At 40.1% G+C, this 27,963-nt stretch overlaps 1 protein-coding gene across 3 annotated transcripts; it reads left to right on the forward strand.

The window, feature by feature from the left end:
• TUBA8 (tubulin alpha 8) lies at window positions 1-27,963 on the forward strand. Of its 3 annotated transcripts, none has more exons than XM_069762868.1 (6): window positions 1-91; window positions 15,841-15,981; window positions 22,532-22,757; window positions 25,103-25,251; window positions 26,530-27,210; window positions 27,648-27,963. In XM_069762868.1, exons 2-6 carry the CDS (start codon window positions 15,904-15,906, stop codon window positions 27,936-27,938), a joined length of 1,425 nt encoding a protein of 474 aa, XP_069618969.1. In that variant the 5' UTR covers window positions 1-91; window positions 15,841-15,903; the 3' UTR covers window positions 27,939-27,963. The 3 variants fall into 3 exon arrangements, with proteins under 3 accessions (XP_069618969.1, XP_069618968.1, XP_069618970.1); XM_069762867.1 differs by lacking the exon at window positions 1-91 and adding an exon at window positions 123-550; XM_069762869.1 differs by lacking the exons at window positions 1-91; window positions 15,841-15,981 and adding exons at window positions 20,642-21,920; window positions 22,240-22,328.

Here is a 27,963-nt window from a genome sequence, read left to right on the forward strand (position 1 = left end):
AACTTCCAGGTGGGCGGAGTCTTACTGATAGGCGTTAATGCCCGCTTCCGGGTGTCCCAGTAGCTGGACATTCCTCCGGCCTGTGTACAAGGTAATGAGCCTGGGGGAGAGTCACGTGGCCGGGACTCGAGGGATGAAAGCACAATGGCTTCTAGGACTTGTAGTTCTATTTTTAGGCAGTCGGCTTCAACTTTGTAGCTCTCCAGTTGTGGAGAAACTACATTTCCCAGCATGCACTTCCCTACAGCTGGAGGTTGAAGTGCAGCTATAGTCTTAAAGGGACAGGATCTGCAGTGTAAATAATAACCGGATTATATTCCTGTGTAAGGTGCCTGAGACTTGTGACCATGGCGGTGACCGAGAACGTGTCCAGCTGCTCCCTGAGCGCCATGTGGGACTGGTCACATCTATCGCTGTCCGGGACCCCCCCGGCCGAATCCCTGCTGGACGCGGCGACCGACCTGCTGCTGCTGGAGCGGAACTTCACCGGATGCCTAGAGCTGTGCGAGCGAGGACTGCAGATCCTCAGCACCGAGCCCCGGGACGGAAAGTGAGAGCCGCCGACCGGGGGACTACTGCGACACCTGTACACGGGGGCAGCATTATATATTCTGTACACGGGGGCAGTATTATATTATATTCAGTACATAGGGCAGTATTATATTATATTCTGTACATAGGGCAGTATTATATTATATTCAGTACATAGGGCAGTATTATATTATATTCTGTACACGGGGGCAGTATTATATTATATTCTGTACATAGGGCAGTATTATATTATATTCAGTACATAGGGCAGTATAATATTATATTCTGTACACGGGGGCAGTATTATATTATATTCAGTACATAGGGCAGTATTATATTATATTCAGTACATAGGGCAGTATAATATTATATTCAGTACATAGGGCAGTATTATATTATATTCAGTACATAGGGCAGTATTATATTATATTCAGTACATAGGGCAGTATAATATTATATTCAGTACATAGGGCAGTATTATATTATATTCAGTACATAGGGCAGTATTATATTATATTCTGTACACGGGGGCAGTATTATATTATATTCTGTACATAGGGCAGTATTATATTATATTCAGTACATAGGGCAGTATAATATTATATTCTGTACATAGGGCAGTATTATATTATATTCAGTACATAGGGCAGTATAATATTATATTCTGTACATAGGGCAGTATTATATTATATTCAGTACATAGGGCAGTATAATATTATATTCAGTACATAGGGCAGTATAATATTATATTCTGTACATAGGGCAGTATTATATTATATTCTGTACATAGGGCAGTATTATATTATATTCAGTACATAGGGCAGTATTATATTATATTCTGTACACGGGGGCAGTATTATATTATATTCAGTACATAGGGCAGTATAATATTATATTCTGTACACGGGGGCAGTATTATATTATATTCAGTACATAGGGGCAGTATTATATTATATTCTGTACATAGGGCAGTATTATATTATATTCAGTACATAGGGCAGTATTATATTATATTCTGTACACGGGGGCAGTATTATATTATATTCTGTACATAGGGCAGTATTATATTATATTCAGTACATAGGGCAGTATAATATTATATTCTGTACATAGGGCAGTATTATATTATATTCTGTACATAGGGCAGTATTATATTATATTCAGTACATAGGGCAGTATTATATTATATTCTGTACACGGGGGCAGTATTATATTATATTCAGTACATAGGGCAGTATAATATTATATTCTGTACACGGGGGCAGTATTATATTATATTCTGTACATAGGGCAGTATTATATTATATTCAGTACATAGGGCAGTATTATATTATATTCTGTACATAGGGCAGTATAATATTATATTCAGTACATAGGGCAGTATTATATTATATTCAGTACATAGGGCAGTATTATATTATATTCAGTACATAGGGCAGTATTATATTATATTCTGTACACGGGGGCAGTATTATATTATATTCTGTACATAGGGCAGTATTATATTATATTCAGTACATAGGGCAGTATAATATTATATTCTGTACATAGGGCAGTATTATATTATATTCTGTACATAGGGCAGTATTATATTATATTCAGTACATAGGGCAGTATTATATTATATTCTGTACACGGGGGCAGTATTATATTATATTCAGTACATAGGGCAGTATAATATTATATTCTGTACACGGGGGCAGTATTATATTATATTCAGTACATAGGGGCAGTATTATATTATATTCTGTACATAGGGCAGTATTATATTATATTCAGTACATAGGGCAGTATTATATTATATTCTGTACACGGGGGCAGTATTATATTATATTCTGTACATAGGGCAGTATTATATTATATTCAGTACATAGGGCAGTATAATATTATATTCTGTACATAGGGCAGTATTATATTATATTCTGTACATAGGGCAGTATTATATTATATTCAGTACATAGGGAAGTATTATATTATATTCTGTACACGGGGGCAGTATTATATTATATTCAGTACATAGGGCAGTATAATATTATATTCTGTACACGGGGGCAGTATTATATTATATTCTGTACATAGGGCAGTATTATATTATATTCAGTACATAGGGCAGTATTATATTATATTCTGTACACGGGGGCAGTATTATATTATATTCTGTACATAGGGCAGTATTATATTATATTCAGTACATAGGGCAGTATAATATTATATTCTGTACATAGGGCAGTATTATATTATATTCTGTACATAGGGCAGTATTATATTATATTCAGTACATAGGGCAGTATAATATTATATTCTGTACACGGGGGCAGTATTATATTATATTCAGTACATAGGGCAGTATAATATTATATTCAGTACATAGGGCAGTATAATATTATATTCAGTACATAGGGCAGTATAATATTATATTCAGTACATAGGGCAGTATTATATTATATTCAGTACATAGGGCAGTATTATATTATATTCAGTACATAGGGCAGTATTATATTATATTCTGTACATAGGGCAGTATTATATTATATTCAGTACATAGGGCAGTATTATATTATATTCTGTACATAGGGCAGTATTATATTATATTCAGTACATAGGGCAGTATAATATTATATTCAGTACATAGGGCAGTATTATATTATATTCAGTACATAGGGCAGTATTATATTATATTCAGTACATAGGGCAGTATAATATTATATTCTGTACACGGGGGCAGTATTATATTATATTCAGTACATAGGGCAGTATAATATTATATTCAGTACATAGGGCAGTATAATATTATATTCAGTACATAGGGCAGTATAATATTATATTCAGTACATAGGGCAGTATTATATTATATTCAGTACATAGGGCAGTATTATATTATATTCAGTACATAGGGCAGTATTATATTATATTCTGTACATAGGGCAGTATTATATTATATTCAGTACATAGGGCAGTATTATATTATATTCTGTACATAGGGCAGTATTATATTATATTCAGTACATAGGGCAGTATAATATTATATTCAGTACATAGGGCAGTATTATATTATATTCAGTACATAGGGCAGTATTATATTATATTCAGTACATAGGGCAGTATTATATTATATTCAGTACATAGGGCAGTATTATATTATATTCAGTACATAGGGCAGTATAATATTATATTCAGTACATAGGGCAGTATTATATTATATTCAGTACATAGGGCAGTATTATATTATATTCTGTACATAGGGCAGTATTATATTATATTCAGTACATAGGGCAGTATTATATTATATTCAGTACATAGGGCAGTATTATATTATATAAAGTACATAGGGCAGTATTATATTATATTCAGTACATAGGGCAGTATTATATTATATTCAGTACATAGGGCAGTATTATATTATATTCAGTACATAGGGCAGTATTATATTATATTCTGTACATAGGGCAGTATAATATTATATTCAGTACATAGGGCAGTATTATATTATATTCAGTACATAGGGCAGTATTATATTCAGTACATAGGGCAGTATTATATTATATTCAGTACATAGGGCAGTATTATATTATATTCAGTACATAGGGCAGTATAATATTATATTCAGTACATAGGGCAGTATTATATTATATTCAGTACATAGGGCAGTATTATATTATATTCAGTACATAGGGCAGTATAATATTATATTCTGTACACGGGGGCAGTATAATATTATATTCAGTACATAGGGCAGTATTATATTATATAAAGTACATAGGGCAGTATTATATTATATTCAGTACATAGGGCAGTATTATATTATATAAAGTACATAGGGCAGTATTATATTATATTCAGTACATAGGGCAGTATTATATTATATTCAGTACATAGGGCAGTATTATATTATATTCTGTACACGGGGGCAGTATTATATTATATTCTGTACATAGGGCAGTATTATATTATATTCAGTACATAGGGCAGTATAATATTATATTCTGTACATAGGGCAGTATTATATTATATTCTGTACATAGGGCAGTATTATATTATATTCAGTACATAGGGCAGTATTATATTATATTCTGTACACGGGGGCAGTATTATATTATATTCAGTACATAGGGCAGTATAATATTATATTCTGTACACGGGGGCAGTATTATATTATATTCAGTACATAGGGGCAGTATTATATTATATTCTGTACATAGGGCAGTATTATATTATATTCAGTACATAGGGCAGTATTATATTATATTCTGTACACGGGGGCAGTATTATATTATATTCTGTACATAGGGCAGTATTATATTATATTCAGTACATAGGGCAGTATAATATTATATTCTGTACATAGGGCAGTATTATATTATATTCTGTACATAGGGCAGTATTATATTATATTCAGTACATAGGGCAGTATTATATTATATTCTGTACACGGGGGCAGTATTATATTATATTCAGTACATAGGGCAGTATAATATTATATTCTGTACACGGGGGCAGTATTATATTATATTCTGTACATAGGGCAGTATTATATTATATTCAGTACATAGGGCAGTATTATATTATATTCTGTACATAGGGCAGTATAATATTATATTCAGTACATAGGGCAGTATTATATTATATTCAGTACATAGGGCAGTATTATATTATATTCAGTACATAGGGCAGTATTATATTATATTCTGTACACGGGGGCAGTATTATATTATATTCTGTACATAGGGCAGTATTATATTATATTCAGTACATAGGGCAGTATAATATTATATTCTGTACATAGGGCAGTATTATATTATATTCTGTACATAGGGCAGTATTATATTATATTCAGTACATAGGGCAGTATTATATTATATTCTGTACACGGGGGCAGTATTATATTATATTCAGTACATAGGGCAGTATAATATTATATTCTGTACACGGGGGCAGTATTATATTATATTCAGTACATAGGGGCAGTATTATATTATATTCTGTACATAGGGCAGTATTATATTATATTCAGTACATAGGGCAGTATTATATTATATTCTGTACACGGGGGCAGTATTATATTATATTCTGTACATAGGGCAGTATTATATTATATTCAGTACATAGGGCAGTATAATATTATATTCTGTACATAGGGCAGTATTATATTATATTCTGTACATAGGGCAGTATTATATTATATTCAGTACATAGGGAAGTATTATATTATATTCTGTACACGGGGGCAGTATTATATTATATTCAGTACATAGGGCAGTATAATATTATATTCTGTACACGGGGGCAGTATTATATTATATTCTGTACATAGGGCAGTATTATATTATATTCAGTACATAGGGCAGTATTATATTATATTCTGTACACGGGGGCAGTATTATATTATATTCTGTACATAGGGCAGTATTATATTATATTCAGTACATAGGGCAGTATAATATTATATTCTGTACATAGGGCAGTATTATATTATATTCTGTACATAGGGCAGTATTATATTATATTCAGTACATAGGGCAGTATAATATTATATTCTGTACACGGGGGCAGTATTATATTATATTCAGTACATAGGGCAGTATAATATTATATTCAGTACATAGGGCAGTATAATATTATATTCAGTACATAGGGCAGTATAATATTATATTCAGTACATAGGGCAGTATTATATTATATTCAGTACATAGGGCAGTATTATATTATATTCAGTACATAGGGCAGTATTATATTATATTCTGTACATAGGGCAGTATTATATTATATTCAGTACATAGGGCAGTATTATATTATATTCTGTACATAGGGCAGTATTATATTATATTCAGTACATAGGGCAGTATAATATTATATTCAGTACATAGGGCAGTATTATATTATATTCAGTACATAGGGCAGTATTATATTATATTCAGTACATAGGGCAGTATAATATTATATTCTGTACACGGGGGCAGTATTATATTATATTCAGTACATAGGGCAGTATAATATTATATTCAGTACATAGGGCAGTATAATATTATATTCAGTACATAGGGCAGTATAATATTATATTCAGTACATAGGGCAGTATTATATTATATTCAGTACATAGGGCAGTATTATATTATATTCAGTACATAGGGCAGTATTATATTATATTCTGTACATAGGGCAGTATTATATTATATTCAGTACATAGGGCAGTATTATATTATATTCTGTACATAGGGCAGTATTATATTATATTCAGTACATAGGGCAGTATAATATTATATTCAGTACATAGGGCAGTATTATATTATATTCAGTACATAGGGCAGTATAATATTATATTCAGTACATAGGGCAGTATAATATTATATTCAGTACATAGGGCAGTATAATATTATATTCAGTACATAGGGCAGTATAATATTATATTCAGTACATAGGGCAGTATTATATTATATTCAGTACATAGGGCAGTATTATATTATATTCAGTACATAGGGCAGTATTATATTATATTCAGTACATAGGGCAGTATAATATTATATTCAGTACATAGGGCAGTATTATATTATATTCAGTACATAGGGCAGTATAATATTATATTCAGTACATAGGGCAGTATTATATTATATTCAGTACATAGGGCAGTATAATATTATATTCAGTACATAGGGCAGTATAATATTATATTCAGTACATAGGGCAGTATTATATTATATTCAGTACACGGGGGCAGTATTATATTCTGTACATAGGGCAGTATTATATTATATTCAGTACATAGGGCAGTATAATATTATATTCTGTACATAGGGCAGTATTATATTATATTCTGTACATAGGGCAGTATTATATTATATTCAGTACATAGGGAAGTATTATATTATATTCTGTACACGGGGGCAGTATTATATTATATTCAGTACATAGGGCAGTATAATATTATATTCTGTACACGGGGGCAGTATTATATTATATTCTGTACATAGGGCAGTATTATATTATATTCAGTACATAGGGCAGTATTATATTATATTCTGTACACGGGGGCAGTATTATATTATATTCAGTACATAGGGCAGTATAATATTATATTCAGTACATAGGGCAGTATAATATTATATTCAGTACATAGGGCAGTATAATATTATATTCAGTACATAGGGCAGTATAATATTATATTCAGTACATAGGGCAGTATTATATTATATTCAGTACATAGGGCAGTATAATATTATATTCAGTACATAGGGCAGTATAATATTATATTCAGTACATAGGGCAGTATTATATTATATTCAGTACATAGGGCAGTATAATATTATATTCAGTACATAGGGCAGTATAATATTATATTCAGTACATAGGGCAGTATAATATTATATTCAGTACATAGGGCAGTATAATATTATATTCAGTACATAGGGCAGTATAATATTATATTCAGTACATAGGGCAGTATTATATTATATTCAGTACATAGGGCAGTATAATATTATATTCAGTACATAGGGCAGTATAATATTATATTCAGTACATAGGGCAGTATTATATTATATTCAGTACATAGGGCAGTATTATATTATATTCAGTACATAGGGCAGTATAATATTATATTCAGTACATAGGGCAGTATTATATTATATTCAGTACATAGGGCAGTATTATATTATATTCAGTACATAGGGCAGTATTATATTATATTCAGTACATAGGGCAGTATTATATTATATTCAGTACATAGGGCAGTATAATATTATATTCAGTACATAGGGCAGTATTATATTATATTCAGTACATAGGGCAGTATAATATTATATTCAGTACATAGGGCAGTATAATATTATATTCAGTACATAGGGCAGTATAATATTATATTCAGTACATAGGGCAGTATTATATTATATTCTGTACATAGGGCAGTATAATATTATATTCAGTACATAGGGCAGTATTATATTATATTCAGTACATAGGGCAGTATAATATTATATTCAGTACATAGGGCAGTATTATATTATATTCAGTACATAGGGCAGTATTATATTATATTCAGTACATAGGGCAGTATTATATTATATTCAGTACATAGGGCAGTATAATATTATATTCAGTACATAGGGCAGTATTATATTATATTCAGTACATAGGGCAGTATTATATTATATTCAGTACATAGGGCAGTATTATATTATATTCAGTACATAGGGCAGTATTATATTATATTCAGTACATAGGGCAGTATTATATTATATTCAGTACATAGGGCAGTATAATATTATATTCAGTACATAGGGCAGTATTATATTATATTCAGTACAAAGGGCAGTATTATATTATATTCAGTACATAGGGCAGTATAATATTATATTCAGTACATAGGGCAGTATTATATTATATTCAGTACATAGGGCAGTATAATATTATATTCAGTACATAGGGCAGTATTATATTATATTCAGTACATAGGGCAGTATTATATTATATTCAGTACATAGGGCAGTATTATATTATATTCAGTACATAGGGCAGTATTATATTCAGTACATAGGGCAGTATTATATTATATTCAGTACATAGGGCAGTATTATATTATATTCTGTACACGGGGGCAGTATAATATTATATTCAGTACATAGGGCAGTATTATATTATATTCAGTACATAGGGGCAGTATTATATTATATTCAGTACATAGGGCAGTATTATATTATATTCAGTACATAGGGCAGTATTATATTATATTCAGTACATAGGGCAGTATTATATTATATTCAGTACATAGGGCAGTATTATATTATATTCAGTACATAGGGCAGTATTATATTATATTCTGTACATAGGGCAGTATTATATTATATTCAGTACATAGGGCAGTATTATATTATATTCAGTACATAGGGCAGTATAATATTATATTCAGTACATAGGGCAGTATTATATTATATTCAGTACATAGGGCAGTATTATATTATATTCAGTACATAGGGCAGTATAATATTATATTCAGTACATAGGGCAGTATAATATTATATTCAGTACATAGGGCAGTATTATATTCAGTACATAGGGCAGTATAATATTATATTCAGTACATGGGGCAGTATAATATTATATTCAGTACATAGGGCAGTATTATATTATATTCAGTACATAGGGCAGTATAATATTATATTCAGTACATAGGGCAGTATTATATTATATTCAGTACATAGGGCAGTATTATATTATATTCAGTACATAGGGCAGTATTATATTCAGTACATAGGGCAGTATTATAGTAGTTATATTCTTGTACATAGGGCAGTATTATAGTAGTTATATTCTTGTACATAGGGGCAGTATTATATATTCTGTACACGGGGGCAGTATTATATTATATTCAGTACATAGGGCAGTATTATAGTAGTTATATTCTTGTACATAGGGGCAGTATTATAGTAGTTATATTCTTGTACATAGGGCAGTATTATAGTAGTTATATTCTTGTATATAGGAGCAGTATTATAGTAGTTATATTCTTGTACATAGGGGCAGTATTATATTATATTCAGTACATAGGGCAGTATTATAGTAGTTATATTCTTGTACATAGGGGCAGTATTATAGTAGTTATATTCTTGTACATAGGGCAGTATTATATTATATTCAGTACATAGGGCAGTATTATAGTAGTTATATTCTTGTACATAGGGGCAGTATTATAGTAGTTATATTCTTGTACATAGGGCAGTATTATAGTAGTTATATTCTTGTATATAGGAGCAGTATTATAGTAGTTATATTCTTGTATATAGGAGCAGTATTATAGTAGTTATATTCTTGTACATAGGGGCAGTATTATAGTAGTTATATTCTTGTACATAGGGCAGTATTATATTATATTCAGTACATAGGGCAGTATTATAGTAGTTATATTCTTGTACATAGGGGCAGTATTATAGTAGTTATATTCTTGTACATAGGGCAGTATTATAGTAGTTATATTCTTGTATATAGGAGCAGTATTATAGTAGTTATATTCTTGTACATAGGGGCAGTATTATATATTCTGTACACGGGGGCAGTATTATATTATATTCAGTACATAGGGCAGTATTATAATAGTTATATTCTTGTACATAGTGGCAGTATTATAGTAGTTATATTCTTGTACATAGGGCAGTATTATAGTAGTTATATTCTTGTATATAGGAGCAGTATTATAGTAGTTATATTCTTGTACATAGGGGCAGTATTATATATTCTGTACACGGGGGCAGTATTATATTATATTCAGTACATAGGGGGCAGTATTATATTATATTCAGTACATAGGGGGCAGTATTATATTATATTCAGTACATAGGGCAGTATTATAGTAGTTATATTCTTGTACATAGGAGCTGTATTATAGTAGATATATTCTTGTACATAGGAGCAGTATTATAGTAGTTATATTCTTGTACATAGGGGCAGTATTATAGCAGTTATATTCTTGTACATAGGAGCAGTATTATAGCAGTTATATTCTTGTACATAGGAGCAGTATTATAGTAGTTATATTCTTGTACATAGCAGCAGTATTATAGCAGTTATATTCTTGTACATAGGGGCAGTATTATAGCAGTTATATTCTTGTACATAGGGGCAGTATTATAGCAGTTATATTCTTGTACATAGGGGCAGTATTATAGTAGTTATATTCTTGTACATAGGGGCAGTATTATAGCAGTTATATTCTTGTATATAGGGGCAGTATTATAGTAGTTATATTCTTGTACATAGGGGCAGTATTATAGTAGTTATATTCTTGTACATAGGGGCAGTATTATAGTAGTTATATTCTTGTACATAGGGGCAGTATTATAGCAGTTATATTCTTGTACATAGGGGCAGTATTATAGCAGTTATATTCTTGTACATAGGGGCAGTATTATAGCAGTTATATTCTTGTACATAGGGGCAGTATTATAGCAGTTATATTCTTGTACATAGGGGCAGTATTATAGCAGTTATATTCTTGTACATAGGGGCAGTATTATAGTAGTTATATTCTTGTACATAGGGGCAGTATTATAGTAGTTATATTCTTGTACATAGGGGCAGTATTATAGTAGTTATATTCTTGTACATAGGGGCAGTATTATAGTAGTTATATTCTTGTACATAGGGGCAGTATTATAGTAGTTATATTCTTGTACATAGGGGCAGTATTATAGTAGTTATATTCTTGTACATAGGGGCAGTACTATAGTAGTTATATTCTTCTACATAGGGGGCAGTATTATAGTAGTTATATTCTTGTACATAGAGGGCAGTATTATAGTAGTTATATTCTTGTACATAGGGGCAGTATTATAGTAGTTATATTCTTCTACATAGAGGGCAGTATTATAGTAGTTATATTCTTGTACATAGAGGGCAGTATTATAGTAGTTATATTCTTGTACATAGGGGCAGTATTATAGTAGTTATATTCTTGTACATAGGGGCAGTATTATAGTAGTTATATTCTGTACATAGGGGCAGTATAATAGTAGTTATATTCTTGTACATAGGGGCAGTATTATAGTAGTTATATTCTTGTACATAGGGGCAGTATTATAGTAGTTATATTCTTGTACATAGGGGCAGTATTATAGTAGTTATATTCTTGTACATAGGGGCAGTATTATAGTAGTTATATTCTTGTACATAGGAGACAGTATTATAGTAGTTATATTCTTGTACATAGGAGACAGTATTATAGTAGTTATATTCCTGTATATAGGAGCAGTATTATAGTAGTTATATTCTTGTACATATCGGCAGTATTATAGTAGTTATATTCTTGTACATAGGAGCAGTATTATAGTAGTTATATTCTTGTACATAGGAGCAGTATTATAGTAGTTATATTCTTGTACATAGGGGCAGTAATATAGTAGTTATATTCTTGTACATAGGGGCAGTATTATAGTAGTTATATTCTTGTACAAAGGGGCAGTATTATAGTAGTTATATTCTTGTATATAGGAGCAGTATTATAGTAGTTATATTCTTGTACATAGGGGCAGTATTATATATTCTGTACACGGGGGCAGTATTATATTATATTCAGTACATAGGGCAGTATTATAATAGTTATATTCTTGTACATAGTGGCAGTATTATAGTAGTTATATTCTTGTACATAGGGCAGTATTATAGTAGTTATATTCTTGTATATAGGAGCAGTATTATAGTAGTTATATTCTTGTATATAGGAGCAGTATTATAGTAGTTATATTCTTGTACATAGGGGCAGTATTATAGTAGTTATATTCTTGTACATAGGGCAGTATTATATTATATTCAGTACATAGGGCAGTATTATAGTAGTTATATTCTTGTACATAGGGGCAGTATTATAGTAGTTATATTCTTGTACATAGGGCAGTATTATAGTAGTTATATTCTTGTATATAGGAGCAGTATTATAGTAGTTATATTCTTGTACATAGGGGCAGTATTATATATTCTGTACACGGGGGCAGTATTATATTATATTCAGTACATAGGGCAGTATTATAATAGTTATATTCTTGTACATAGTGGCAGTATTATAGTAGTTATATTCTTGTACATAGGGCAGTATTATAGTAGTTATATTCTTGTATATAGGAGCAGTATTATAGTAGTTATATTCTTGTACATAGGGGCAGTATTATATATTCTGTACACGGGGGCAGTATTATATTATATTCAGTACATAGGGGGCAGTATTATATTATATTCAGTACATAGGGCAGTATTATAGTAGTTATATTCTTGTACATAGGGGCAGTATTATAGTAGTTATATTCTTGTACATAGGAGCTGTATTATAGTAGATATATTCTTGTACATAGGAGCAGTATTATAGTAGTTATATTCTTGTACATAGGGGCAGTATTATAGCAGTTATATTCTTGTACATAGGGGCAGTATTATAGCAGTTATATTCTTGTACATAGGAGCAGTATTATAGCAGTTATATTCTTGTACATAGGAGCAGTATTATAGTAGTTATATTCTTGTACATAGGGGCAGTATTATAGTAGTTATATTCTTGTACATAGGGGCAGTATTATAGTAGTTATATTCTTGTACATAGGGGCAGTATTATAGTAGTTATATTCTTGTACATAGGGGCAGTATTATAGTAGTTATATTCTTGTACATAGGGGCAGTACTATAGTAGTTATATTCTTCTACATAGGGGGCAGTATTATAGTAGTTATATTCTTGTACATAGAGGGCAGTATTATAGTAGTTATCTTCTTGTACATAGGGGCAGTATTATAGTAGTTATATTCTTGTACATAGAGGGCAGTATTATAGTAGTTATATTCTTGTACATAGAGGGCAGTATTATAGTAGTTATATTCTTGTACATAGGGGCAGTATTATAGTAGTTATATTCTTGTACATAGGGGCAGTATTATAGTAGTTATATTCTGTACATAGGGGCAGTATAATAGTAGTTATATTCTTGTACATAGGGGCAGTATTATAGTAGTTATATTCTTGTACATAGGGGCAGTATTATAGTAGTTATATTCTTGTACATAGGGGCAGTATTATAGTAGTTATATTCTTGTACATAGGGGCAGTATTATAGTAGTTATATTCTTGTACATAGGAGACAGTATTATAGTAGTTATATTCTTGTACATAGGAGACAGTATTATAGTAGTTATATTCCTGTATATAGGAGCAGTATTATAGTAGTTATATTCTTGTACATATCGGCAGTATTATAGTAGTTATATTCTTGTACATAGGAGCAGTATTATAGTAGTTATATTCTTGTACATAGGAGCAGTATTATAGTAGTTATATTCTTGTACATAGGGGCAGTAATATAGTAGTTATATTCTTGTACATAGGGGCAGTATTATAGTAGTTATATTCTTGTACATAGGAGCAGTATTATAGTAGTTATATTCTTGTACATAGGAGCAGTATTATAGTAGTTATATTCTTGTACATAGGGGCAGTATTATAGTAGTTATATTCTTGTACAAAGGGGCAGTATTATAGTAGTTATATTCTTGTACATAGGGGCAGTATTATAGTAGTTATATTCTTGTACAAAGGGGCAGTATTATAGTAGTTATATTCTTGTACATAGGAGCAGTATTATAGTAGTTATATTCTTGCATATAGGGGGCAGTATTATAGTAGTTATATTCTTGTACATAGGGGCAGTATTATAGTAGTTATATTCTTGTACATAGGAGACAGTATTATAGTAGTTATATTCTTGTACATAGGAGACAGTATTATAGTAGTTATATTCCTGTATATAGGAGCAGTATTATAGTAGTTATATTCTTGTACATATGGGCAGTATTATAGTAGTTATATTCTTGTACATAGGGGGCAGTATTATAGTAGTTATATTCTTGTACATAGGGGCAGTATTATAGTAGTTATATTCTTGTACATAGGGGCAGTATTATAGTAGTTATATTCTTGTATATAGGGGGCAGTATTATAGTAGTTATATTCTTGTACCTAGGGGGGCAGTATTATAGTAGTTATATTCTTGTACATAGGAGCAGTATTATAGTGATAATTTCTGCTATGGTTGTGTTATAGCTGCAGGTTGCAGAGCTGCTTAGTCGTTACACTGTTGTATCTTCTGGTATATCATCCTTGTAGCTGGTTCGGCCCCCCGGTGTCACACCTGTGCTCGTTTCTATGCCAGCAGTGCGACATTATCGGGGGGATTCCTCCTCTCGGTCTCATGAGATAACATGATAACATTTAGTGTATGTGGTGACCGCACACTGGACCTCGGCTGCTTTGCTCTTGGATCTGAGGCTGAGAATCATGTGATCTCCTCTGTAATAGTTGGACGTACGGTGTGTGCAGTAAGGCTGGTTTCCCATTGCGTTATGGGACCGCGTTAAACGGACAGCGTTGCACGGCGAAATTAACGCCGTGCAACGCGGCCGTTAACGCGCCCATTCACGCTAATGGGAACGCGCTTCACTAGCGCGTGCCATGTTCGGCACGCGCTAGCGACGCGCCGGTGATTCCTGGCGCGCCGCGGACGCTGCTTGCAGCGTCCGAGGCGCGCCCGCGGTCCGTTCCCCGCTCTCGCAGATCGGGGATCTGCGAGAGCGGGGACGTTACCGCGACCCCGACCGCAGCCCCATAGAAAACATTGCGTTAGCGCAATCCGCTAGCGCTAAACGGATTGCACTAACGCAATGTGACCCTAGCCTTATGGTCGCACTCACTGACTGCATCTTGGAAGAAGTTACGTACTGAAATGCAAAGTCTCAATTTTTTATTTTACAGCTACGATTTCTGATAATCCCGTCCTTTGTGTCGCCCCAGGAATGATCAGGTGAAGGCTTCTCTGGTAGCTATCGCCATCCAGGCCCTGGCAGAGATGGAGCGATGGCGCGAGGTCCTGCCCTGGCTGATCCAGAACTACCAGAGCCCAGAGGACATACCGCCCAATGTCATGGAGATGTGGTAATGTCACAGTGCCAGCTACTACAGAATAGTGAGTGCAGCTCTGGGGTGTAATACAGGATGTAACTCAGGATCAGTAATGTAATGTATGTACACAGTGACTGCACCAGCAGAATAGTGAGCGCAGCTCTGGGGTATAATACAGGACGTAACTCAGGATCAGTAATGTAATGTATGTGCACAGTGACTGCACCAGCAGAATAGTGAGTGCAGCTCTGGAGTATAATACAGGATGTAACTCAGGATCAGTAATGTAATGTATGTACACAGTGACTGCACCAGCAGAATAGTGAGTGCAGCTCTGGGGTATAATACAGGATGTAACTCAGGATCAGTAATGTAATGTATGTACACAGTGACTGCACCAGCAGAATAGTGAGTGCAGCTCTGGAGTATAATACAGGATGTAACTCAGGATCAGTAATGTAATGTATGTACACAGTGACTGCACCAGCAGAATAGTGAGTGCAGCTCTGGGGTATAATACAGGATGTAACTCAGGATCAGTAATGTAATGTATGTACACAGTGACTGCACCAGCAGAATAGTGAGTGCAGCTCTGGGGTATAATACAGGATGTAACTCAGGATCAGTAATGTAATGTATGTACACAGTGACTGCACCAGCAGAATAGTGAGTGCAGCTCTGGGGTATAATACAGGATGTAACTCAGGATTAGTAATGTAATGTATGTACACAGTCACTGCACCAGCAGAATAGTGAGTGCAGCTCTGGAGTATAATACAGGATGTAACTCAGGATCAGTAATGTATGTACACAGTGACTGCACCAGCAGAATAGTGAGTGCAGCTCTGGAGTATAATACAGGATGTAACTCAGGATCAGTAATGTAATGTATGTACACAGTGACTGCACCAGCAGAATAGTGAGTGCAGCTCTGGAGTATAATACAGGATGTAACTCAGGATCAGTAATGTAATGTATGTACACAGTGACTGCACCAGCAGAATAGTGAGTGCAGCTCTGGGGTATAATACAGGATGTAACTCAGGATCAGTAATGTAATGTATGTACACAGTGACTGCACCAGCAGAATAGTGAGTGCAGCTCTGGGGTATAATACAGGATGTAACTCAGGATCAGTAATGTAATGTATGTACACAGTGACTGCACCAGCAGAATAGTGAGTACAGCTCTGGGGTATAATACAGGATATAACACAGGATCAGTAATGTAATGTATGTACATAGTGACAGCACCAGCAGAATAGTGAGTGCAGCTCTGGAGTATAATACAGGATGTAACTCAGGATCAGTAATGTAATGTATGTACACAGTGACTGCACCAGCAGAATAGTGAGTGTAGCTCTGGGGTGTAATACAGGATGTAACTCAGGATCAGTAATGTATGTATGTACACAGTGACTGCACCAGCAGAATAGTGAGTGCAGCTCTGCAGTATAATGCAGGAGGTAACTCAGGATCAGTAATGTATGTATGTACACAGTGACTGCACCAGCAGAATAGTGAGTGCAGCTCTGGGGTATAATACAGGATGTAACTCAGGATCAGTAATGTAATGTATGTACACAGTGACTGCACCAGCAGAATAGTGAGTGCAGCTCTGGAGTATAATACAGGATGTAACTCAGGATCAGTAATGTAATGTATGTACACAGTGACTGCACCAGCAGAATAGTGAGTGCAGCTCTGGGGTATAATACAGGATGTAACTCAGGATCAGTAATGTAATGTATGTACACAGTGACTGCACCAGCAGAATAGTGAGTGCAGCTCTGGAGTATAATACAGGATGTAACTCAGGATCAGTAATGTAATGTATGTACACAGTGACTGCACCAGCAGAATAGTGAGTGCAGCTCTGGAGTATAATACAGGATATAACTCAGGATCAGTAATGTAATGTATGTACACAGTGACTGCACCAGCAGAATAGTGAGTGCAGCTCTGGAGTATAATACAGGAGGTAACTCAGGATCAGTAATGTAATGTATGTACACAGTGACTGCACCAGCAGAATAGTGAGTGCAGCTCTGGAGTATAATACAGGATGTAACTCAGGATCAGTAATGTAATGTATGTACACAGTGACTGCACCAGCAGAATAGTGAGTGCAGCTCTGGAGTATAATACAGGATGTAACTCAGGATCAGTAATGTAATGTATGTACACAGTGACTGCACCAGCAGAGTAGTGAGTGCAGCTCTGGGGTATAATACAGGATGTAACTCAGGATCAGTAATGTAATATATGTACACAGTGACTGCACCAGCAGAATAGTGAGTGCAGCTCTGGAGTATAATACAGGATGTAACTCAGGATCAGTAATGTAATGTATGTACACAGTGACTGCACCAGCAGAATAGTGAGTGCAGCTCTGGAGTATAATACAGGATGTAACTCAGGATCAGTAATGTAATGTATGTACACAGTGACTGCACCAGCAGAATAGTGAGTGCAGCTCTGGAGTATAATACAGGATGTAACTCAGGATCAGTAATGTAATGTATGTACACAGTGACTGCACCAGCAGAGTAGTGAGTGCAGCTCTGGAGTATAATACAGGATGTAACTCAGGATCAGTAATGTATGTACACAGTGACTGCACCAGCAGAATAGTGAGTGCAGCTCTGGGGTATAATACAGGATGTAACTCAGGATCAGTAATGTAATGTATGTACACAGTGACTGCACCAGCAGAGTAGTGAGTGCAGCTCTGGAGTATAATACAGGATGTAACTCAGGATCAGTAATGTAATGTATGTACACGGTGACTGCACCAGCAGAATAGTGAGTGCAGCTCTGGAGTATAATACAGGAGGTAACTCAGGATCAGTAATGTAATGTATGTACACAGTGACTGCACCAGCAGAATAGTGAGTGCAGCTCTGGGGTATAATACAGGATGTAACTCAGGATCAGTAATGTAATGTATGTACACAGTGACTGCACCAGCAGAATAGTGAGTGCAGCTCTGGGGTATAATACAGGATGTAACTCAGGATCAGTAATGTAATGTATGTACACAGTGACTGCACCAGCAGAATAGTGAGTGCAGCTCTGGGGTATACTACAGGATGTAACTCAGGATCAGTAATGTAATGTATGTACACAGTGACTACACCAGCAGAATAGTGAGTGCAGCTCTGGGGTATAATGCATGATGTAACTCAGGATCAGTAATGTAATGTATGTACACAGTGACTGCACCAGCAGGATAGTGAGTGCAGCTCTGGAGTATAATACAGGATGTAACTCAGGATCAGTAATATAATGTATGTACACAGTGACTGCACCAGCAGAATAGTGAGTGCAGCTCTGGGGTATACTACAGGATGTAACTCAGGATCAGTAATGTAATGTATGTACACAGTGACTACACCAGCAGAATAGTGAGTGCAGCTCTGGGGTATAATGCATGATGTAACTCAGGATCAGTAATGTAATGTATGTACACAGTGACTGCACCAGCAGAATAGTGAGTGCAGCTCTAGGGTATAATACAGGATGTAACTCATGATCAGTAATGTAATGTATGCACACAGTGACTGCACCAGCAGAATAGTGAGTGCAGCTCTGGAGTATAATACAGGAGGTAACTCAGGATCAGTAATGTAATGTATGTACACAGTGACTGCACCAGCAGAATAGTGAGTGCAGCTCTGGAGGATTAATCCGGTTACACGTTGCCTTGCCCTTCTCTCAGCGTCCTCCTGTACAGCCGGGTGCTGCAGCCCCATGTGATGCTGGACCTGGGCAGACATTGGCTTCGGGCACACGTCTCTCATCCCTCTCTGCGGTATAAGAGGGTGGCCGAGCTGCACCTCCTGAATATTCTCCTTCCTCTCGGACACTTCTCGGAGGCTGAGGACCTGGCTCGGGACTCCCGAGTCTTCTCAAAACAGCAACAAGAAGTGGCGTTAAACGCTGTGAGAGAGGAGAAGCGACGCCTGGAGCGAGAGGAGGAGAAGGACCTAGAAGAAGAGAGGGAGCGACGGAGCCAGGAGCAGACCGTCAGTCCGGCAGGTGGGCGAAGGATCGGTTGGGGGGATCTATGGAGTCGGGGATGCAGAGAGGGAACACTCCTTTTTGTGCTTTTTTTCTGTTCTTTTTGTAAATCTCTTTTCTTTCCTTTGAGGAAATGTCGGAGTGACGTTCGCACAGGTGGTCCGGCTGATCTCTGGGGCGCTGACGTGGATGCGCAGGGTTCCCCTCCGGCCGGCGCTGCTGGCGCTGCTGCTTCTCTCTGTCATTCTCCTGCGGCTGGATCCAGGTTAGAGACCGCCAGTGCTACAGTCGCCTGTCCTCAGTGCAGTGGGAGTCCGGGTAGCTGATCATTGACAAATATCATATGGGAAGACCCCTTTATCCCCTCGGCAATAACCATCACACGTGTGTAGCTTTTGGGGGGGTTAACCCCTTAGATGTCACAGTCAGCAGTGGCCGCAGCATCTGAGCCTTGTTGTCATCTCACATCACTCTCTTGTCTGCAGCTTCTCCAGCATCTCGGGGTCCGTTATCGCGGCTGCTGCTCCTGCTCCGTCAGATCTTCTCTGCCTGATCCATCCATCGCTGATCGCAATCGCTCCGGACGTTACACTTCACCTGATTATTAGAATGTTGGGAGTGCGAATAGAATCCGACTCCTGCAGTAATGACCGACACACTGAGCGGGGATGCTGAGCGACACTCTGAGCGGGGATGCTGAGCGACACACTGAGCGGGGATGCTGAGCGACACACTGAGCGGGGTTGCTGAGCGACACACTGAGCGGGGTTGCTGAGCGACACACTGAGCGGGGATGCTGAGCGACACACTGAGCGGGGATGCTGAGCGACACACTGAGCGGGGATGCTGAGCGACACACTGAGCGGGGATATGCTGAGCGACACACTGAGCGGGACTCTGCGCCTCAGCCTTTAGAAGCCCATAGAACATTGTATTTTTTTCATTTTGGAGAAGTATTTGATTACAGTAACGTCTGTACTGCGCTGTGGATCTGATGGTGCCATATATACATATAATGAAAGTAATAAATTGTTAATTTATGTCAATTTTATTTTCTCTTTTTTTTTTTTTTTTTGTAATAAACGGAATCTGATTGGTGGTTGTGATGTTGGGGGTGATAGTAGGCGGGGCCATCACGGTGAGGTCAGAGACACACTGTAATGTCACGGCGTCCTCATTTGTGATGTCATCGTTCTACCGCGCATTGACCACAGTGACGAGGACGCGGAGCAGCGGACGGCAGTGACTATTGTCGCAGTTTCAGAACCCCCCAACACCCCTTTCACATTTGGGGTTTCCTCTCCCCTACTCCTTTAGATCATATTGGGGGGGGGTGTACTTTTTTTTATTCACCTGAATAAATCAGATTTTTAACCCTTTGCTCCCCAATTAAATTCAAGCGCGTTCCGCTCCTCATGATAGAGGCCCATAAGCAGATTTTGTCTGGCTGGGACCTGTGGTTCTTCTCTCTATGTGGCTGCTGCCTTTCTCATGTCTCCGAGGGGTTAACAGGCTGGTATGTCAGCGGCGGTCCAGAAATAGCCACTTATTGCCGTCCTGTCACATGGCCGCCTGGTACCGGCCTCACCCAGTCCATTAGCTCTGACACACGGGGTGCAGTTATTGTATTTCTATGTACAAAGGGCACCGAATACACCCCGGGGTGAGAGTCGGGCACCTACAACTCCTCTAGGATCGTGGCTGGATCTGCTGGGAGTTGTAGTCCCTGGGTAATTGTCTCCCTGCTCTTGTACCTAAACCCCAGGTATAACCTTGACCTTAGGGCACGGTCTAAAATAAAGGGCCCGGCCCCTGTAATGTGTACATACATGTGACGCCGGACCCCCGGGAGTAGGGTGTGATGGGCAGCGTGCGCCCGGCCCCTCATTGGTGGCTGTTTATAGCTGAAACTGAACTCCGACTCCAGGGAGTGGAGACGAGACGCTCTGCGGGGATCCAGGAGACGCTCTGCGGGGGATCCAGGAGACGCTCTGCGGGGGATCCAGGAGACGCTCTGCGGGGGATCCAGGAGACGCTCTGCGGGGGATCCAGGAGACGCTCTGCGGGGGATCCAGGAGACGCTCTGCGGGGGATCCAGGAGACGCTCTGCGGGGGATCCAGGAGACGCTCTGCGGGGGATCCAGGAGACGCTCTGCGGGGATCCAGGAGACGCTCTGCGGGGGATCCAGGAGACGCTCTGCGGGGATCCAGGAGACGCTCTGCGGGGATCCAGGAGACGCTCTGCGGGGGATCCAGGAGACGCTCTGCGGGGGATCCAGGAGACGCTCTGCGGAGATCCAGGAGACGCTCTGCGGGGATCCAGGGAGAAGCAGCATGTGGGGGATCAAGACCAAATCTGTATGTGGGCGGGGACATAGCTGTAATGGGGGTATAATGGGCTTCCTGCAGTGGGTGGGGGGCACTTACAGGGTCAGTGGATATTATGGGCTCCTGCAGTGTCCTAGGAGCCATGGTGCGGGGTCTTCCCTCCGGGGGGCGGCCGGTGACCTGCGGACCCGGTGTGTCGCCATCTTGTGACATGTTGCTTCGTGTCCGTACAGAGGGAGTGTATTTCGGTGCACGTGGGCCAGGCCGGGGTGCAGATCGGCAGTGCCTGCTGGGAGCTCTTCTGCCTGGAGCACAATATCGAGCCCGACGGCTCCGTCCTGAACGAGCGCTCCAGCCCCAGCTCCTACGACGAATCCTTCACCACCTTCTTCAGCGAAACTGGAAATGGCAAGCGTGTCCCCCGAGCCATCCTCGTAGATCTGGAGCCCTCCGTAGTCGGTAAGTAGGTATCCCAGCAGCACAGAGTATTTCAGGAGAGGAGTGTGCAGATATATAGTTTTATAGTGGAAGGAGCAGGGTCCTACAGCAGCACAGAGTATTTCAGGAAAGGAGCGCACTAATTCGGAGTTATATATGGAGGGTGCATGATCAAACCGCAGCACAAAGTATTGCAGGAGAGGAGTGTGCTGGTCCTGAGAGTTATATATGGAGGGTGCATGAACACACAGCAGCACAGAGTATTTCAGGAGATGAGTGTGCTGGTCCTGCGAGTTATATATGGAGGGTGCATGATCACACAACAGCACATAGGACCAGCACACTTCTTTCCTGAAATACTATGTGCTGTTGTGTGATCATGCACCCTCCATATATAACTCTCAGGACCAGCACACTTCTTTCCTGAAATACTGAGAGTTATATATGGAGGGTGCATGATCACACAACAGCACAGAGTATTTCAGGAGAGGAGTGTGCTGGTCCTGAGAGATATATGGAGGGTGCATGATCACACAGCAGCACAGAGTATTTCAGGAGAGGAGAGCACTGGTCCTGAGAGTTATATATGGAGGGTGCATGATCACACAGTAGCACAGAGTATTTCAGTAGAAGAGTGTGCTGGTCCTGAGAACTATATATGGAGGGTACATGATCACACAGCAGCACAGAGTATTTCAGGAGAGGAGTGTGCTGGTCCTGAGAGTTATATATGGAGGGTACATTATCACACAGCAGCACAGAGTATTTCAGGAGAGGAGTGTGCTGGTCCTGAGAGTTATATATGGAGGGTACATGATTACACAGCAGCACAGAGTATTTCAGGAGAGGAGTGTGCTGGTCCTGAGAGTTATATATGGAGGGTGCATGATCACACAGCAGCACAGAGTATTTCAGGAAAGACGTGTGCTGGTCCTGAGAGTTATATATGGAGGGTACATGAACACACAGCAGCACAGAGTATTTCAGGAGAGGAGGGTGCTGGTCCTGCGAGTTATATATGGAGGGTGCATGATCACACAACAGCACAGAGTATTTCAGGAGAGGAGTGTGCTGGTCCTGAGAGTTATATATGGAGGGTGCATGGTCACACAGCAGCACATAGTATTTCAGGAGATGAGTGTGCTGGTCCTGAGAGTTATATATGGAGGGTGCATGATCACACAGCAGCACAGAGTATTTCAGTAGAAGAGTGTGCTGGTCCTGAGAGTTATATATGGAGGGTACATGATCACACAGCAGCACAGAGTATTTCAGGAGAGGAGTGTGCTGGTCCTGAGAGTTATATATGGAGGGTACATGATCACACGGCAGCACAGAGTATTTCAGGAGAGGAGTGTGCTGGCCCTGAGAGTTATATATGGAGGGTGCATGATCACACAGCAGCACAGAGTATTTCAGGAGAGGAGTGTGCTGGTCCTGAGAGTTATATATGGAGGGTGCATGGTCACACAGCAGCACATAGTATTTCAGGAGATGAGTGTGCTGGTCCTGAGAGTTATATATGGAGGGTGCATGATCACACAGCAGCACAGAGTATTTCAGTAGAAGAGTGTGCTGGTCCTGAGAGTTATATATGGAGGGTGCATGATCACACAGCAGCACATAGTATTTCAGGAGATGAGTGTGCTGGTCCTGAGAGTTATATATGGAGGGTGCATGATCACACAGCAGCACAGAGTATTTCAGTAGAAGAGTGTGCTGGTCCTGAGAGTTATATATGGAGGGTACATGATCACACGGCAGCACAGAGTATTTCAGGAGAGGAGTGTGCTGGTCCTGAGAGTTATATATGGAGCGTACATGATCACACGGCAGCACAGAGTATTTCAGGAGAGGAGTGTGCTGGCCCTGAGAGTTATATATGGAGGGTACATGATCACACAGCAGCACAGAGTATTTCAGGAGAGGAGTGTGCTGGTCCTGAGAGTTATATATGGAGGGTACATGAACACACAGCAGCACAGAGTATTTCAGGAGAGTGTGCTGGTCCTGAGAGTTATATATGGAGGGTACATGATCACACAGCAGCACAGAGTATTTCAGGAGAGGAGTGTGCGGATCTCACAGGAGAGTTTGGAGTTAGTAAATAAAATGAGCGGAGTCCTTTGCAGCACAGAGTATTTTAGGAGCTACTTTTCCAAGGGGGGAATGACAAAAAGACAACTATGTAGGGGAAGTGGAAGGGTCCCCCAGCAGCACAGAGTATTTGTTGGATTTAAGGGACGTTACAGGCAGTGAATGACATGATAGAAGAAGTAGGACCTCTGACAGCACAGAGCATTTCAGGAGACCAGTGTCAGTGAGAAGCGGTACAAAGCCTAATTAACCCTTTGCTCCCTGTGCAGATGAGATCCGTGTTGGACCGTACCGCCATCTCTTCCACCCGGAGCAGCTGATTACCGGGAAGGAGGATGCAGCGAACAACTATGCGCGAGGGCACTACACCATCGGCAAGGAAAGCATCGACCTGGTGCTGGATCGCATCCGGAAACTGGTGAGTGTCCAGGGTGGTCGGAGTGAGCGGGTAATGCCCAGAAGATAGAGCGGGTGATGCCCCCCGGAGTGAGCGGGAGATGCACCCAGAGCAAGAGAGTGATGCCTCCCTGAGTGAGCGGATGATGTCCCCCCCCCCCGGAGTGAGCTGGTGATACTCCTAAGATCAAGCGGGTGATGCCCTCCAGAAAGAGATAGTGATGCCCCCCAGAGCGGAGGGTGAAGCCCCCAGAGCAAGCAGGAGATGCCCCCCAGAGTGCGTGTGTGATGCCCTCCAGAACGAGATAGTGATGCCCCCCGGAGCGAGCTGGTGATGCCTCACGGAGCGAGTGGGTGAAGCCCCCAGAGCGATAGGGTGATGCCCCCCAGAGCGAGCAGGAGATCCCCCCCCCCAGGGCGAGCAGGAGATGCCCCCCGGAGTAAGCATGTGATGCCCTCCGGAACGAGATAGTGATGCCCCCCGGAGCGAGCTGGTGATGCCTCACGGAGCGAGTGGGTGAAGCCCCCAGAGCGATAGGGTGATGCCCCCCAGAGCGAGCAGGAGATGCCCCCCAGAGTGAACTGGTGATGCCCCCCGGAGTGAGCGTCTGATGCCCTCCAGAACGAGCTGGTGATACCTCGCTGGGCGAGCTGGTGATGCCTCACGGAGCGAGTGGGTGATGCCACCCAGAGCGAGCTGGTGATGCCCCCCAGAGCGAGCAGGAGATGCCCCCTGGAGTGAACGGGTGATGCCCTCCAGAACGAGATAGTGATGCCTCACGGAGCGAGCTAGTGATACCTCACTGGGCGAGCTGGTGATGCCCCACGGAACGAGCTGGTGATGCCCCCCAGAGCGAGCAGGAGATGCCCCCCAGAGCGAGCTGGTGATGCCCCCCAGAGTGAACGGGTGATGCTCTCCAGAACGAGATAGTGATGCCTCACGGAGCGAGCTAGTGATACCTCACTGGGCGAGCTGGTGATGCCCCACGGAACGAGCTGGTGATGCCCCCCAGAGCGAGCAGGAGATGCCCCCCAGAGCGAGCTGGTGATGCCCCCCAGAGTGAACGGGTGATGCTCTCCAGAACGAGATAGTGATGCCTCACGGAGCGAGCTAGTGATACCTCACTGGGTGAGCTGGTGATGCCCCACGGAGCGAACTGGTGATGCCCCCCAGAGCGAGCAGGGGATGACCTCCAGAACGAGATAGTGATGCCCCCCGGAGCGAGCGGATGATTTCCCATGGAGCGAGCAGGTGATGCCCCCAGGTTGGCGGCTTTCTCTCATGTTCGTTTTCTTGCAGAGTGACGCCTGCTCCGGCCTCCAGGGCTTCCTCATCTTCCACAGCTTCGGAGGGGGCACTGGCTCCGGATTCACCTCCCTCCTCATGGAACGACTTTCCGTCGACTACGGCAAGAAGTCCAAGCTGGAGTTTGCCATCTACCCGGCACCTCAGATCTCCACGGCTGTGGTAGAGCCGTACAACTCTATCCTGACCACCCACACCACCCTGGAGCACTCCGACTGCGCCTTCATGGTGGACAACGAGGCCATCTACGACATCTGCCACCGGAACCTGGACATCGAGCGTCCCACCTACATAGACCTGAACCGGCTCATCAGCCAGATCGTGTCGTCCATCACCGCGTCTCTGAGGTTCGATGGTGCCCTCAACGTTGACCTGACCGAGTTCCAGACTAACCTGGTACCGTACCCCCGCATCCACTTCCCCCTGGTCACCTACGCACCCATCATCTCGTCCGAGAAGGCGTGCCACGAGCAGCTGTCCGTGGCCGACATTACCAACGCCTGCTTTGACCCCTTTAACCAAATGGTGAAGTGTGACCCCCGCCACGGCAAGTATATGGCCTGCTGCATGCTCTACCGGGGCGACGTGGTGCCCAAAGACGTCAACGTGGCCATCGCCAATATCAAAACCAAGAAAGCCATCCAGTTTGTGGACTGGTGCCCTACAGGGTTCAAGGTAAGATGGTCCTATACAGGGGGTGTCTGGTTTACATTGTGTCCTGCTCTAGACACATCCGGAGCTGCAAGCTGAACTCTGTGCATTGTGTGTCAGCAATCCGGCTGCTGGAGCGACAATTGCTTTTTATTCTTTAGTCATGAAGGGGTTAAAGACGTGGTACGGGAGATAAGAAAACATGGCTGCTTTCTGTACTTTCATGGAGCAGAGCTATAGTACCAGACTCAACCCCTGAACTGGTGTGCCGCTGCAGAAAGAAAGTGGCCATGTTTTTTTTAATCCTGTACTACCCCTTTAAGGGCATGATTCACAATACCCTTAAGCAGAGTTCTGAGTGCAGCTTTGGCTATAACTAGAGCATAACTTCCTGTTATACAGAGGACAATGCTTCTGTCGGGCCGGATACAAGGCTGAGCTCCGTCTTTCTCCTTCCCCAGGTTGGCATTAATTACCAGCCGCCCACCGTGGTCCCCAGCAGCAGTATGGCCAAGGTGCAGCGGGCGGTCTGCATGCTCAGTAACACCACCGCCATTGCTGAGGCCTGGGCCCGACTGGACCACAAGTTCGACCTGATGTACGCCAAGCGGGCGTTCGTGCACTGGTATGTGGGCGAGGGCATGGAGGAGGGCGAGTTCTCTGAGGCTCGGGAAGACCTGGCCGCGCTGGAGAAGGATTACGAGGAGGTCGGACTGGATTCTTATGTGGAGGAGGAGGATGGAGAGGAGTAAATCCAGAATAAACCTGTGCAAAGAA

This window comes from Ranitomeya imitator, chromosome 4, assembly GCF_032444005.1.
Source record: "Ranitomeya imitator isolate aRanImi1 chromosome 4, aRanImi1.pri, whole genome shotgun sequence".
In the NCBI taxonomy this organism is placed as follows: Eukaryota; Metazoa; Chordata; class Amphibia; order Anura; family Dendrobatidae; genus Ranitomeya; species Ranitomeya imitator.